The sequence below is a fragment of the Ostrinia nubilalis genome, chromosome 5, assembly GCF_963855985.1.
Source record: "Ostrinia nubilalis chromosome 5, ilOstNubi1.1, whole genome shotgun sequence".
In the NCBI taxonomy this organism is placed as follows: domain Eukaryota; kingdom Metazoa; phylum Arthropoda; class Insecta; order Lepidoptera; family Crambidae; genus Ostrinia; species Ostrinia nubilalis.
In genome coordinates, this window is record NC_087092.1 from 8,969,949 (window position 1) to 8,984,182 (window position 14,234).

Consider the following 14,234-nt stretch of genomic DNA (forward strand, 5'->3'; position numbering starts at 1 on the left):
GGGGGCGCTACCATCGTTCAACTATATGGTTTCCAACATGGCAAAAATCTGAACCAGCGATCCGGTATTGACGGTGGCGCCCCACTGTCAATGTCATCGACAGGACAGTCCAGTATTTTGGAACATAACTGTTGTACACACCTTTCACTGATTAACAGTAAAATCAATATATTGATATTGATTGGCATTGGCCCACTGTCATCTAAACTTTTATTGCCTTGTGGACTTAAAATTTAACGAATTTAACATTGCCTTAATTTGACCTTTTACTTTAAATAATAAATAATTTATGAAAATTTCGTGCGGATCAGCACCATTATACAGTCTGTCTATAAAGTCGTGACATGAATGTTTGAGGAACTAACATTATTCATGTGTCTGGCAACACCAAAGATCACCAAACATATGTACATCAGCTGTCATCGAGAACAAGTTGTGGAACGATTTTCATTTCGTGGTTTTTATTGTTTGACTAATCTCCTGTAAATTATTACTCAGCTACGAAGAAAAGTATAAACAATGAGTAAAGTAAATTGGAGTGCCACGCGGAAAGTGATTTTTAAAGTTTTCCAGCAATGTTCCGCGGAGTACCAAGCTGGTCAAATTTTGTGGGATTTTGATGTTTTTTATGGGCGAACAGCATCTTTGACGGGTACGTAATCGTGTTACTGCTTGTTTATAATCTACCTAAAGTAACAAATTTACTGCATTTTGCGATTTGGTGACCAAAACAGGCATTGTTTACATAGGACATTTTTAGGTTAAATTTTCATTGTAAGTACGTAATATTGTAGTACGACCATTTCTTTTGATATATTAATTCAGTCAAGTTTTCTACGAATTTTGAATTTGAATTAATTGCTTCATATCTATATTACCCGTTCGCTTTGGCCATTGATAACTGTATGACATCACTTTCACATCAAGTTGTCCGTCTACAAAAATAATAATTTGTTGAAATATTTTGTTATGATTATGATTTAGCTCTTATTATTTAAATGCATGTGAAATGATATCTTGTTGGTAAATCTTTAACAATAAATAATATTAGTTAAGTATTGTAGTTATTCTTTCCATCCCTTTTAACTTTGAACTTTTTTTTTTTCAGGAAAATCAGAGAGTACGGTTAAGCGCATAGTCAATGAAGGTTTTCAGAATAATGGAAAATTTAGAACTCCTGGGAAACACAGGCAAGGCCGACCAAAGAAAGAAATGGATAATTTTAATATTTGTGCTCTGCGCCAAAAAATATAATTTTTTACACGGTACAAAAAGAGGTAGGTAAATAACATTTTTCATCTTTTGCATGTTTTTTGTTTGATGTGAGCTATATTCATTCTTCATACAAGGTAACCTATATAATATTATTAGGATAGTCCGTTACGATTTATTTCAAATCGAGTGGCATCACCGCCAACGCCTATAAAAGAGGCACTCGGCGCATGGGAAACTCATTTGCCCGAGCGACTCCGAGCGGTGAGGTTGTTGGATTGGTGATCGGCCCGATTTGCAGTAAGTCGTATCTTTTCATTATTTTTGGTGGTGATTATTTTTGTGTAAATTAGTGGCTGTTTGATTTGATTCCAATTTCTTTGTAAAATCATTATTTTGAGTAAATGTTATTTTAGTTTGTTATTTGTTGTTTTTTTTTAATGCTACCCGCTTCTGGTTCCTAAAATCAGAAGTGGGATAGGCCTGTGCCCACAAGTACGTTTGATTTCTCTGTTAATTATGCGGAATTTGAACAGCCACTAATTTGTGTTTGTTATAATGCCACGATCGTCCCGTTCGCGTGAGAGATCGGACTCCAGTGAAACGTCGCGTCGTAAGGCCAGGCGTACTCGTAGCAAATCGCGCCGAGGCCATAGACATAAACACCGCTCGCGGTCGCGTCGTCCTGCGTCCCGTCATGTTAGATCTCGATCGCGTACCCCCGATAACTCGGTGAAACAGGCATTAGGTTCGATAATTGCGCGATTGAATGCGATTGAAGAAAGTAACGCGAGCATGTCTCAAACCCAGTTTCCAATTGCTCATGCCAGCACACCTCAACATAATAGCGACACTTCGTCAGCCAGTGCCACACAAGCCCTGGCAGACGCACTTATTGCAATAAATCGAGTAAAATCACAAAATTACTATGTGTCAAATTTTGATCCTGCCGTTAATAATTTTGAGGTGTGGTGCGATGAGGTGGAGCGAGCTAGGTTAGCTAACCACTGGGAAGATTCAGAGTGTCTGTCGCGCGTTGCTAATTGTTTAAAAGGGGATGCCAAATTATGGCTAAACGAATGGGCTAATAGTGATCGCTCTTGGTCTAATTTTGTGAACGAATTTAAGTCGCTTTGTCCTCCCAAAATAGACTACGCTCAAACACTTTTCGATGTCATGAATACTTCTTCTGACAAGTTTTCTACTTACGCTGAATACGCACGACGATCACTATTGCGCCTGCGCATAGTTAAAGGTATTAGTGAGGAACTTATGGTTCAAATAGTGATACGCGGTATTAACGATGCGCAAGTGAGGGCTGCGGCTGCGAACGCCAACCTCACGACAGAAAACTTAGTCTCGTTTTTAGCTATTTATGTCAAGCCTGGATGTAGCAAAGACAATCGACCTTCTCATAATGTTTTTAGAAAACGAAATACCAACCGTAGTGAAAATAAATGTTTTAACTGCGGCCAGACTGGACATATAAACTCAAACTGCCCTAAAAAGCGTAAGATTCCTGAAACTCAGCCAAAAATAACGTGTAGTTTCTGCAAGAAGCTAGGACATAGGGAGAGTGATTGTTTCGCCAAAGCTCGATCTGAAGGCCAAAATAATAATCAACGCAAAGTCAACTTATGCAAAGAACTTTCTAAGTCAACTAAAAATAATGACGTGTGTACAGCAGTGATACAGGGTATACCGGTAGACGTTTTGATAGATAGCGGGGCTTTGAACGTTTCGTTAATATCTTCGGCGGTTCTTAAACACTTTTCTTGTTCAAAGAAACAAATTCACTGCGTTCTTAAGGGAATAAGTGATAATGAGATTATTGCTCACGAATATGTCACACTCACAGTTGAGTTCAGCAATATCGCTCTGGATATAGATTTTGTGGTAGTACCTGCCTCTTGCATGAATACGCCAATCATTATCGGAACCGACGTCCTAAATAGGGATGGTGTAACTTTCGTAAGGACGAAAGATCAGCAATACTTGACGCATTCATCCAATACGATCTTAAACGTTAACTCTGTTAATATCAAAGAGCCTAATAAGGTCAACACGCCTCTTCAAGGCGAAGAACTGGATTCTTTGATGACCGTAATAAACGATTTCTCTTCGTTTTTGATAACTGGCACGGCTACTACTACGGTAAAAACAGGCAAAATGAAAATAAACTTAACGAGTGAGGTTCCAGTAGCCTATCACCCCTACCGTTTGTCATATCAGGAGAAACTTAAGGTTCGCGATATTGTGAAGGATTTATTGGATAAGAACATAATCAGGGAATCTGACTCCGAGTATGCAAGCCCAATCATTCTGGTTAAAAAGAAGGATGGCACAGACAGGATGTGTGTGGACTTTCGAGCACTCAATCGCATTACTATAAAAGACAGATATCCACTTCCATTGATCGAGGATCACATTGACCGCCTTGGATGCTCGAAATTCTTCACCAGCCTGGACATGGCGTCAGGTTTTCATCAGATACCAATAGATGAAGACTCAATACACAAGACTGGGTTTGTTACTCCGGAGTCACATTATGAGTACGTCAAAATGCCATTCGGACTATGTAATTCACCAACAGTTTACCAACGAATTATCAACAACACGCTTCGAAAGTTGATCGAATCAGGGCACGTCTTAGTATACATTGATGATGTACTCATTCCAAGCATGACAGTTAGTGACGGCATAGCTTTGTTGCGGGAAGTGTTAACTACCCTTACCGATGCTGGATTTTCGATCAATCTTCAAAAGTGTTCCTTTCTGAGTAGCGAAGTAGAGTACCTAGGTCGCGTCATTAGCCATGGTCAGGTTAGGCCGAGCCCCCGAAAAATTGAAGCGCTAGTAAATGCACCTACTCCGACGAATGTTAAACAAGTGCGTCAATTTTTGGGTCTGGCTGGGTATTTTCGGCGCTACATCAAAGACTATGCGACAAAAACTGCAAGTATCTCACGTCTTACGAAAAAAGACGTCAAATTCACTTGGGGACCTGAGCAGGAGGAAGTCCGCCAATATCTTATAACGCAGTTGACGAGTGAGCCAATACTTGCAATTTTTGATCCTAACTTACCGGTCGAGCTGCACACAGACGCAAGTAGTGCTGGATATGGGGCTGTACTAATGCAGGTACACTCTGATGGTAACAAACGCGTGGTAGCTTATTTTAGCAAAGTTACCCAAGGCGCAGAAAGCAGATACCACTCGTACGAGCTCGAGACGTTGGCGGTTGTCAGAGCATTGCAGCATTTTCGGCATTATCTGATAGGCGTAACTTTCAAAATCGTAACCGACTGCAATGCCCTGAAAGCCACCGAGCGTAAGAAGGATCTGCTTCCGCGGGTTGCTCGCTGGTGGATTTATCTGCAAGATTTTAACTTCACCATTGAATATAGAAAAGGCTCCATGATGGGCCATGCAGATTATTTGAGCAGAAATCCACCAGCGATGCAAGTCAATCATATTGATCGACCTTTAAATTGGGCACAAATGGCCCAAAACGCCGACAATGAGACCCAGGATTTAATTCAAAAGCTTAGAGATGGGCTCCTTGACTCACGCCGATATGTGTGTCAAAACGATCTTTTGTACTACCGTTATTCACCTGTAGGTGAGGAGTCGCGCTTATTATGTTTCGTCCCTAAAGGACACCGCCTGAGCTTGTTACGCATTTTTCATGATGAACATGAACATATTGGAGCCGACAAGACTTTGGATCTCATACTGAAACACTTTTGGTTTCCGGGCCTTAGGCCCTTTGTTCAAAAGTATACCTCACATTGTCTTATCTGCATTTCAAAGAAACGAGTCCCACGAGCTCCTCATCAACCCATTACTTCGTGGGAAAAGTCAGATGTCCCCTTCAATACTGTTCATGTTGATGCGCTAGGGCCGTTGCCGGAATCGAATGGCTACAAGTTTGTCCTAATACTAGTTGACGCATTCACAAAGTTTTGTATGCTTTTCCCAATGTATCGACAAGATACAAATGAACTGAAACGCGTCCTAAATGATGCAATCTCATTGTTTGGTACACCGAAATTGTTAGTTTGTGACCGAGGGCGTATGTTTGAAGCGTCTAGCTTTACTAACTGGATATCCGAATTAGGATGTGACATCCACTACATAACGCCAGAGATGCACCATGCAAATGGTCAAGCTGAGCGTTATGTACGGACCGTCCTCAACCTGATTCGTGTTGAAAGTTATAACAAAGACTCAGCCTGGTCCGAGGCTTTGCGAAAAATTCAGTTAGTTCTTAACATAACTAAACAGAAAACCACTCAAGTTTCAGCATTGTTTTTGTTAATCGGAACTGATACTACCACTCCTGTCATTCGTGCGCTGATCCGTGATGTTGCTGTTGAAAACAACAGCCCCAATCATCAGGCATTAAGGGAGATCAGTAGGAGCCGAGCCAAGGACCTGCTTAAGAAAAACAAAGATCAGCAGGACTCTCGTGTTAATCGTCATCGGAACCCTCCAAGAGTATTCAGACTGGACGATCAGGTCTTTGTAATTAAATACTCCCAATCAGTTGGAAAGCTTGACTCGGGCATGCGAGGCCCTTACCGCGTGGTCAAGGTCTTACCAAGCGGGCGATACGAGTTAAAGCTTTTAAGCGGCGCGCGTGGCAAGACCACCCAAGCAGCGGCCCAATATATGGTGCCTTGGAAAGGAGAGTGGTGCCCTGAGAGTTGCGCTGCCTTTTTCGAAAGTAAGTTGTGAGACTGTCTAACACTCCTATGTTTCAGCTTGCTTTGTATGGCCGAGTGTGAGCGTGTGTGAGGCGAATGATCACGCTTTGCGCACCGGGCTGAGAGGGTTCATCAGCCAGTGCCATGGGGCATGCATCAGAGATGCTGCCTTGCAGACGTACTTTTTAGTGCGTTGGGGCTTCGGCCTTGCAGACGTACTTTTTAGTGCGTAGGGGCTTCGGCCTTGCAGACGTACTTTTTAGTGCGTAGGGGCTTCGGCCTTGCAGACGTACTTTTTAGTGCGTAGGGGCTTCGGCCTTGCAGACGTACTTTTCAGTGCGTAGGGGCTTCGGCCTTGCAGACGTACTTTTTAGTGCGTAGGGGCTTCGGCCTTGCAGACGTACTTTTCAGTGCGTAGGGGCTTCGGCCTTGCAGACGTACTTTTCAGTGCGTAGGGGCTTCGGCCTTGCAGACGTACTTTTCAGTACGTAGACTGCCTTGCAGTCTTTGTGGTTATTATGGGGTCTGTACGTACAGATAGGAGTATGAGAATGAGTGACACGTGTGTATGGAATTCTTTGGAAGTATGAAGCGTTAGTGCAGTTGACGAAATAGCTAAGCTTGTGTGTATTACTGAAAGAGGGCCTTGTATGTGTGAGGAATGAATGAATAGGCACATGTTGTGAGACTGCTTTGTAAGTCATAATTTATTTTACATCTACAGGCTATGAGGGTGATGATGACAATGTTGAGGCTGGCCCTTCGGCATCCCATGCTGACTCCGAGGGTACACAAGATACGCCTGAGGAGATACTTCGGGCAGATCTCGCGCTGAGTGATGACGATGACCCGGCTGCAGCCGTGTCACCAACTTTCACCGGCTCTTCAGGAGACTCCACGCAAGACACGCCTGAGGACATACTTCGGGCGGATCTCGCGCTGAGTGATGACGATGACCCGGCTGAGGCTGTGTCACCGACTTTCACCAGCTCTTCGAGGAACTCTTCTTGAAGATGCGGCCGGGGACGGCGCACGTTCAGGAGAGGCCGTATTAGGATAGTCCGTTACGATTTATTTCAAATCGAGTGGCATCACCGCCAACGCCTATAAAAGAGGCACTCGGCGCATGGGAAACTCATTTGCCCGAGCGACTCCGAGCGGTGAGGTTGTTGGATTGGTGATCGGCCCGATTTGCAGTAAGTCGTATCTTTTCATTATTTTTGGTGGTGATTATTTTTGTGTAAATTAGTGGCTGTTTGATTTGATTCCAATTTCTTTGTAAAATCATTATTTTGAGTAAATGTTATTTTAGTTTGTTATTTGTTGTTTTTTTTTAATGCTACCCGCTTCTGGTTCCTAAAAATATTATAGCCTATGTTAAGCAGTTTTTTTTAGATTGTAATGATGAAATAATTTTAATTGCACCCTCCCCCTCCCTCTTATACACCCTTAAACCCCCATCCAAACAAACCAACAATGAAATCTTTCTTCTTAATAATATTATAGATGTATAATATTATAAAATTTTCACTAACAAGAATCTATTTATTTTTCCACCAGGTCACAAAATGTTCGCAATCTCTAAACATCAAAGGCATCACAAAAGACATTTTCAAAGGAAAGCGTTACATCATAGTCCATGCTGGAAGCGAAAAGGGGTTTGTGCCAAACTGCCTCCTCATATTCACTGGCAGAAATAATTTGGAAGACTACCATTCAGAAATGAATGCGCATAACTTCACGAAGTGGATTAAAGAAAAACTAATACCAAATCTTCATGAGCCTTCCATTATATTTATGGACCTGTACCAAGACAATTGGTTATTTGCTTAGGCGATAATAACAGCAGCGAAGATGATGATGTGAATGATGACAGCGCTGCTTATGAAAGTGGCAACGAAACTTTTCTTAACATCGAAAATTTGGAATCCGATGATGAAAGTGATTAATAAATGTCCTTATTAACTATGTATAATGCGTTTTTTATTATGCTGATTCAACAAAAATGCTTGGTAAAACCTCTCATAAGCATAGGTACCTACTGTATAAAAACAAAAACAAAATATCGTCGTCTAAATTGGTTAAGGGCTGATTTTTCAATCGTCGGATAACTTTTAACTGAAGAATAAGATTGGCACATTGACAGTTTCAGTATGGAAAATATGTCAAAATTACAAGTTTATTCATCAGTCAAAAGATATCTAAGGATAGAAAAATCTACCCCTAACTAAATTGCCCTAGTATCAAACTCATTTGGTCAAATTGTATAGGGTTGCTACATGAAGAAAAAAAGCGCCCTCATTTTATGTCACGACTTTATAGACAAACTGTAGCTTTGAATAAAATCGGAACACTGTTTTTTTTAGCACTTTTCTGACAGTGACAGTCTCATCTGTGAGTGACAGCGCCAATATCTGTGGACAGCGCAGAGACGACGACATTTGTCGCATTTGTCAATATTTTTAGAAATAATTGGTGTGGAATCGGAATGGTTTTATTATTGTAAAACGTTAGCATGATTGCCTTTTTCAAGAAAACATTTAAATGGAGCTCGCCCAAAAAAGAAGACAACAAGAAAATCCAAACATCCCATTATATCATAGCAGTTTTTACAGGCATACTTGAAGAAATATTATTTTGGAAGAAACTCTGGCTGTCTTTGTCTTGTATCCTGTTTTTGAATGTGATATTTTTGTAAGTAGATTACAGTTGTTTAATTAATATTTGCGATAATAGCACGCGAGTTGCATAACACTTATTAATTCAATAGTAACACCATACTTACCAAATTATTATGTACTTACTGTATGCTTGCTTGCTATAACATTCTACGCCTTAAAAACGAGCGAAGTCAATATAAAGCTCGTAATTACGATTATCATAAATTTGTGCTGCATGGAAAACTTTCATTCTTATTTCTATTTTTTGGGATCAGAATTTGTTAAGTCAAATATTATTGTGTTTTCAATGTGTAATTACATTTAAAGTGTATAACTATTTTAGTAATATATACCTAGTCATATTGTGTAGGTACCATAAGGATTTTCCTTTAGTTACTAACTTTATTTAACTTTTTTCAGTGTTTTTAGACATAAAGAATTCAACTTATTAAGTTTATCAATATATTTATACATTTCGTATTTATTAATTGATGGGTTTGAAGCCTGGCTAAAATATAAACATAGGACTACATGCTTGAAACGTCTAGCAGATCAAGATGGATCTCAACTTAAAGCAATGGCTGCTCAACTAAAAACATGGTTTTACAAGAAATGGCTGGAGTTTATGTATTTGCGAGATACTAATCCTACAAAAGTAAGTTAGTTAAAGTTATTTATTAAATCTGCATCTTGTGTTGTGTATATTAAAAGCCATAATCAACTATTATTGAATTATTTCGTAAAAAAATTTTATTTTATTCCAGGCCTTTTTGTTGATCAACATTATATTAGGAATAATATTCTTAACCGGACAATATTTAAGGGGATACGTAATAATGTACCTTTTGAGTATGACTCTTACATTATTCTACAAAATGCTTCCACCAATAGTAACAGTGATAAAAAAAATACAACAAAATGCAGGTAATTTTAATATAAAATTATGTTATTAATTAACCCACCAAACCCCAAGCACTTGCAACTGCACAGCAATATAATTGATATCTATTGTGTCTCTATTTGAGGGGCTTGATGAGTTAAGAAATTAGTTCAGTTCAATTAAGAAGTTTACAAAATACACTTGCGTAGTACCTACTTATTTTATAAAAACCGTATATTAGCAGTGGTTCCCAAACTGGGATCCATAACCCACTGGAGAAATAAAATAAACCTATTTAATATTTAAAAATAAAAGAATATTAAGTATGAACATTTCCAGCATTGATGAAAATGCATGCTTTCAACATAAGATGTATTTTTTAAGTTATTATAATGGAAAAAAGGTTTTTTTGGTGCATTATGTAAATTTCTATGAAAATGCTGACTGATTAGATTGATACACGCATTCTACATTATTATAAGGTCCATAATCCGTTTATATCTACAGACATTGAGCGTGCGAGACACGTGCAGTGCCGGACAAAATAATATTCTTATAATACAGTGTCTACATATTTATATCTATCTTTACACGGCTGCACAGACACGGGGCTGCCGGCTGTGCGCGGCCAGTACTCGCGGAAATAATATTTTGTCTACACGGTTCCGGCACGTGTCTGGTATGCTCAATGTCTGTAGATATAAATAGACATATAATCTGCTATCTGTTTTAATTTGGGACTCTCCATATCCATTAAACACACTGATTTGGTCTGCTTACAACTCTTTACATCTGCTAGTGGTTGTCCATTACTAAAGTTATCCTCTTTTACTGACCTATGTATTCTTACAGAATCTGATGTGGAATTTGAAGGACTAATGCCGGAAGTATCTGAAGTTGATATAAATTTGCTTACTATAGAACCTGAATCAAACCAAATTTATGATGAACGACAAAGTTTAGGTAAGTTTAGTATAAAGCATTTCTATAAGTATTTTTTTATTTTTATGAATGAAGCAGAAGCAGATAGAATAGTAAGACACGGGTCGTAACGACGACGTTTATTAATGAGTTACATTATGTACTCACGGCTTGACGTTTCGGCTGCGATCCGTGGCCACAATCCGTGGCCGTGGTTTCAAGTAGACTGGGGGTTCGCGGCGTCGTCCGTTCGGGCGGGCTTGAAGATTTTCAATAACCCTCATATTGTCATTTGTGATGTTACCACGACACACAACACTCACAGTATCCGTATTCGTACTTGACGGCAAATTCGCGGTTTGCATTTATTAATCACCGGATTTCACACTGATGAAAAAAAAGCACTGAAATATACGCGAATACTTGGCTTCACACATCGCAACTTCGGGTATCGCGATGTGTGTGGCCTAGCTCTAGGAGTAACTGTATTGGGCATTTAACAAAACTATTACTAAAACAATGAAGAAACTGATTTCTTGACGTTTATTTTCTTTGCAGATTATTGGAAACCAGATGATGTACCTCTTGAGGAAGCAAGTGACAGTTCTGAAAATAGTAGTTCTCTTGTAACAAATCTGTCAATAGAAAAAATGAAAACTCTAGATAAAAATGTCGAAACTTCAGATTCGAGTGAAGATGAATACATGCCACGAGGTTTGTGCAAATTGTGCAATGTTAGCTAAAAACGGCTTATAGCTCACTTTAATTTGTATGGTTCAGTAGTAAACCTTCAAAATTAAGCGCCGATAGCCGAAGCGGTGAAGGTAGGTATTGGACTGGCTGACTTATGATTCCCACGGCCGCTCGACTAAAGACTATTAATTGACACCATTGACGACCTGAGTGGTGTAGTGATCAACATGCCGGCATACTACGCAAGAGGTCCCGGGTTCGATTCCCAGCCGGGCAAAAATTGAATTGGTCAATTTTAATTTCTGTGATGGGTCTGGGTGTTACTATGTAAAATATGTATGCATTTAAAAAGTACTACTTACCTATATCCAATAAAGCTAGTACCCATATTACAAGCATATTAGTTGCTTACTTTGAGACTAGATGACGCTGTGTGAAATTATTATTTATTTATTTCCCAATACATAATACGAAATCACAACTTTTTACCCGACTGCGCCACAAGGAGGGTTATTAAAAAGACACTTCATTCTAAAACTGAATTAATTTTTTATTACCTTTAAATGATCATTTTTGGTTCCATTGTAATTGAAAAGTAGAAAAAAGTAAGTAGTATGTAGTTTAAATTATTAACGTTTTTTTTTTAAAGAACCCTTAAGTATTCATCACTTTACACAACATTCACAAAGTACTATTTATTTACTTATCAATGAAGAACGTATTCTTTTGCATTAGGATTAGAACAAATATGAGCTGTTATATCCATATTCTGTATTTGTAATCGGTGTGTTATTCAATTTTAGATCAACAACAAAAAGAACAACTGCTTTCTACTTTGGAAGAGATCCGGTCAACGCCCGCGTGGAGTGCTTCAGCTTACAATGCGCTTTGGAATATAACGGGCGTCGTCACAAACTTGATGTATACTAAGACTGACGAAACAACTAAAAGAAAACGCGTCTCTAGTGTTGATTCCTCAGATGGATTTGAAATGGTGGATAAACAAGACTTAATGTAACAACAATTAACATATCAAGGTGATTGGAATATTTGAATGTAACAAACCCGTGCCAACGAGGTCTAATGAAGCTACTTAATAATATGCTCTTACGTTTTTATCTCTTATACCCATTCTCTCCTTTATGTGGCCAATAGCATTTTATTCAATTATATTAGTAGGATTACTTATATTAACATGGCAATTAAAAAAATAAATAGGTAATTACTCTTCTTTGACTTTGTTATTTTAAAAGAGCGAAATTTACCCAAGTAGTGCATCCAATTGGGCAATATGCAACATAAATGAGAGCAGGTCTAGAATATTAGCTCAATGTTGATTTAGTCGATTTTCTCTTGATGGGAACATATAAGACAAAAATAAAATTTCCAATATTACAGACCTTCTAGAGCAGATGCCGCGAAAACTATACAAGATATAGAAAAACTTGACTATCTCACCTGTAGCAAATTCAATAAGCTTTTCTTGGTTCATAGTAGTCATGTCACTAGGACGCATAGTTTCCGAGGATTAAGCGAAATACCGAAAAGTGGTACCTTTAAACCCCCCTCCTCGCCGGCTTAAGGGCTAAGGGCGGGGACTTTTGCTATGTTCACCTCCTAACTAGTCTAAATAAAGTCCCGAGGCACTATGGATCGAAATTGCGATTTATGGACATAGCGATTTTTTTCACAATTTCTATTTGAAAAAATTACTTATCGATAGGTTACGTTATTCTGATGAATAAATGCTGCACAAGTTTTTCTCTAAAACCAATAGTTTGGCTGGAAAAAAACATTTTCCATTTTCGTTGTATGGAATGAAACATAAAGTGGTCGATTTCGACTAAGCCTTGACAGATCTTGCTTTGAAACTACTTGAGCCTTGTTTTATGGCTTGTTGACTATAATCCTACGCAATCAACGCGCGCCCAAAGTTGCCCGTTCATAAGTTATGAGGTTCTGAAAAATTTTAAAAAAGTAAGTAAAAGTGACTTTTTTTTGGAATATCTTTAAAGATTTAACAAAAATATAAAGATTCTATACGTTAATAATGTAAATTAACCTTAAATTACTGCTAAAAACACATTTTAATAAAATTAAAAGGAATAAAATCAGCGATATTATTTTCACAATTTCTGTTTGAAAAAAATACCTATCGATAGGGTATGTTATTCTGATGAATAAATGTTATGAAACGTTTTTCTCTAAAACCAATAGTTTGGCTGGAAAAAAATATTTTCCATTTTCGTTGTATGGAATGAAACATAAAGTGGTCGATTTCGACTAAGCCTTGACAGATTTTGCTTTGAATCTACTTGAGCCTTGATCTATGGCTTGTTGACTATAATCCTACACTAACAGCGCGCGCACAAAGTTGCCCGTTCAGAAGTTATGAGGTTCCGAAAAATGAAAATTAAAGTAAGTAAAAGTATCTTTTTTTGGGACATATCTTTAAAGATTCAACTAAAACATGAAAATTCTATACTTTAGTAATGTAATTAACCTTTCTCTTGTCGTCTTATCTAAAGAAAAGTCAATTTTACTTACTTTAATTTTAATTTTTCGGAACCTCATAACTTATGAACGGGCAACTTTGGGCGCGCGTTGATTGCGTAGGATTATAGTCAACAAGCCATAAAACAAGGCTCAAGTAGTTTCAAAGCAAGATCTGTCAAGGCTTAGTCGAAATTGACCACTTTACGTTTCATTCCATACAACGAAAATGGAAAATATTTTTTTCCAGCCAAACTATTGGTTTTAGAGAAAAACGTTTCATAACATTTATTCATCAAAATAACATACCCTATCGATAGGTATTTTTTTCAAACAGAAATTGTGAAAATAATATCGCTGATTTTATTCCTTTTAATTTTATTAAAATGTGTTTTTAGCAGTAATTTAAGGTTAATTTACATTATTAACGTATAGAATCTTTATATTTTTGTTAAATCTTTAAAGATATTCCAAAAAAAAGTCACTTTTACTTACTTTTTTAAAATTTTTCAGAACCTCATAACTTATGAACGGGCAACTTTGGGCGCGCGTTGATTGCGTAGGATTATAGTCAACAAGCCATAAAACAAGGCTCAAGTAGTTTCAAAGCAAGATCTGTCAAGGCTTAGTCGAAATCGACCACTTTATGTTTCTGTGATAAGAGGC

At 38.1% G+C, this 14,234-nt stretch overlaps 1 protein-coding gene and 1 long non-coding RNA gene across 3 annotated transcripts; both read left to right on the forward strand.

Moving 5' to 3' along the window:
• The first annotated feature begins 319 nt into the window (after nucleotides 1-319).
• Nucleotides 320-1,280, forward strand: LOC135071866 (uncharacterized). The gene is made up of 2 exons (XR_010257336.1): nucleotides 320-652; nucleotides 1,109-1,280. It is a non-coding gene; the product is annotated as an uncharacterized LOC135071866 (long non-coding RNA).
• Nucleotides 1,281-8,328: 7,048 nt separating this feature from the next.
• Nucleotides 8,329-12,305, forward strand: LOC135071860 (uncharacterized). Of its 2 annotated transcripts, XM_063965700.1 has the most exons (6): nucleotides 8,329-8,615; nucleotides 9,002-9,236; nucleotides 9,346-9,505; nucleotides 10,314-10,424; nucleotides 10,941-11,096; nucleotides 11,879-12,305. In XM_063965700.1, the coding sequence occupies exons 1-6, from the start codon at nucleotides 8,437-8,439 to the stop codon at nucleotides 12,091-12,093; spliced, it is 1,056 nt and encodes a 351-aa protein (XP_063821770.1). In that variant the 5' UTR covers nucleotides 8,329-8,436; the 3' UTR covers nucleotides 12,094-12,305. The 2 variants fall into 2 exon arrangements, with proteins under 2 accessions (XP_063821770.1, XP_063821771.1); XM_063965701.1 differs by lacking the exon at nucleotides 9,002-9,236 and having other exon boundaries at nucleotides 8,534-8,615.
• Nucleotides 12,306-14,234: the final 1,929 nt, after the last annotated feature.

What these genes read in the sequence shown, in the direction of transcription:
- LOC135071860 (XM_063965700.1), top strand. Translation starts at nt 8,437, where the DNA reads ATGATTGCCTTTTTCAAGAAAACATTTAAATGGAGCTCGCCCAAAAAA. An exon ending in AAAAATACAACAAAATGCAG is followed by an intron (nt 9,506 to 10,313) that starts GTAATTTTAATA and finishes GTATTCTTACAG; the next exon opens with AATCTGATGTGGAATTTGAA. An exon ending in AGATGAATACATGCCACGAG is followed by an intron (nt 11,097 to 11,878) that starts GTTTGTGCAAAT and finishes ATTCAATTTTAG; the next exon opens with ATCAACAACAAAAAGAACAA.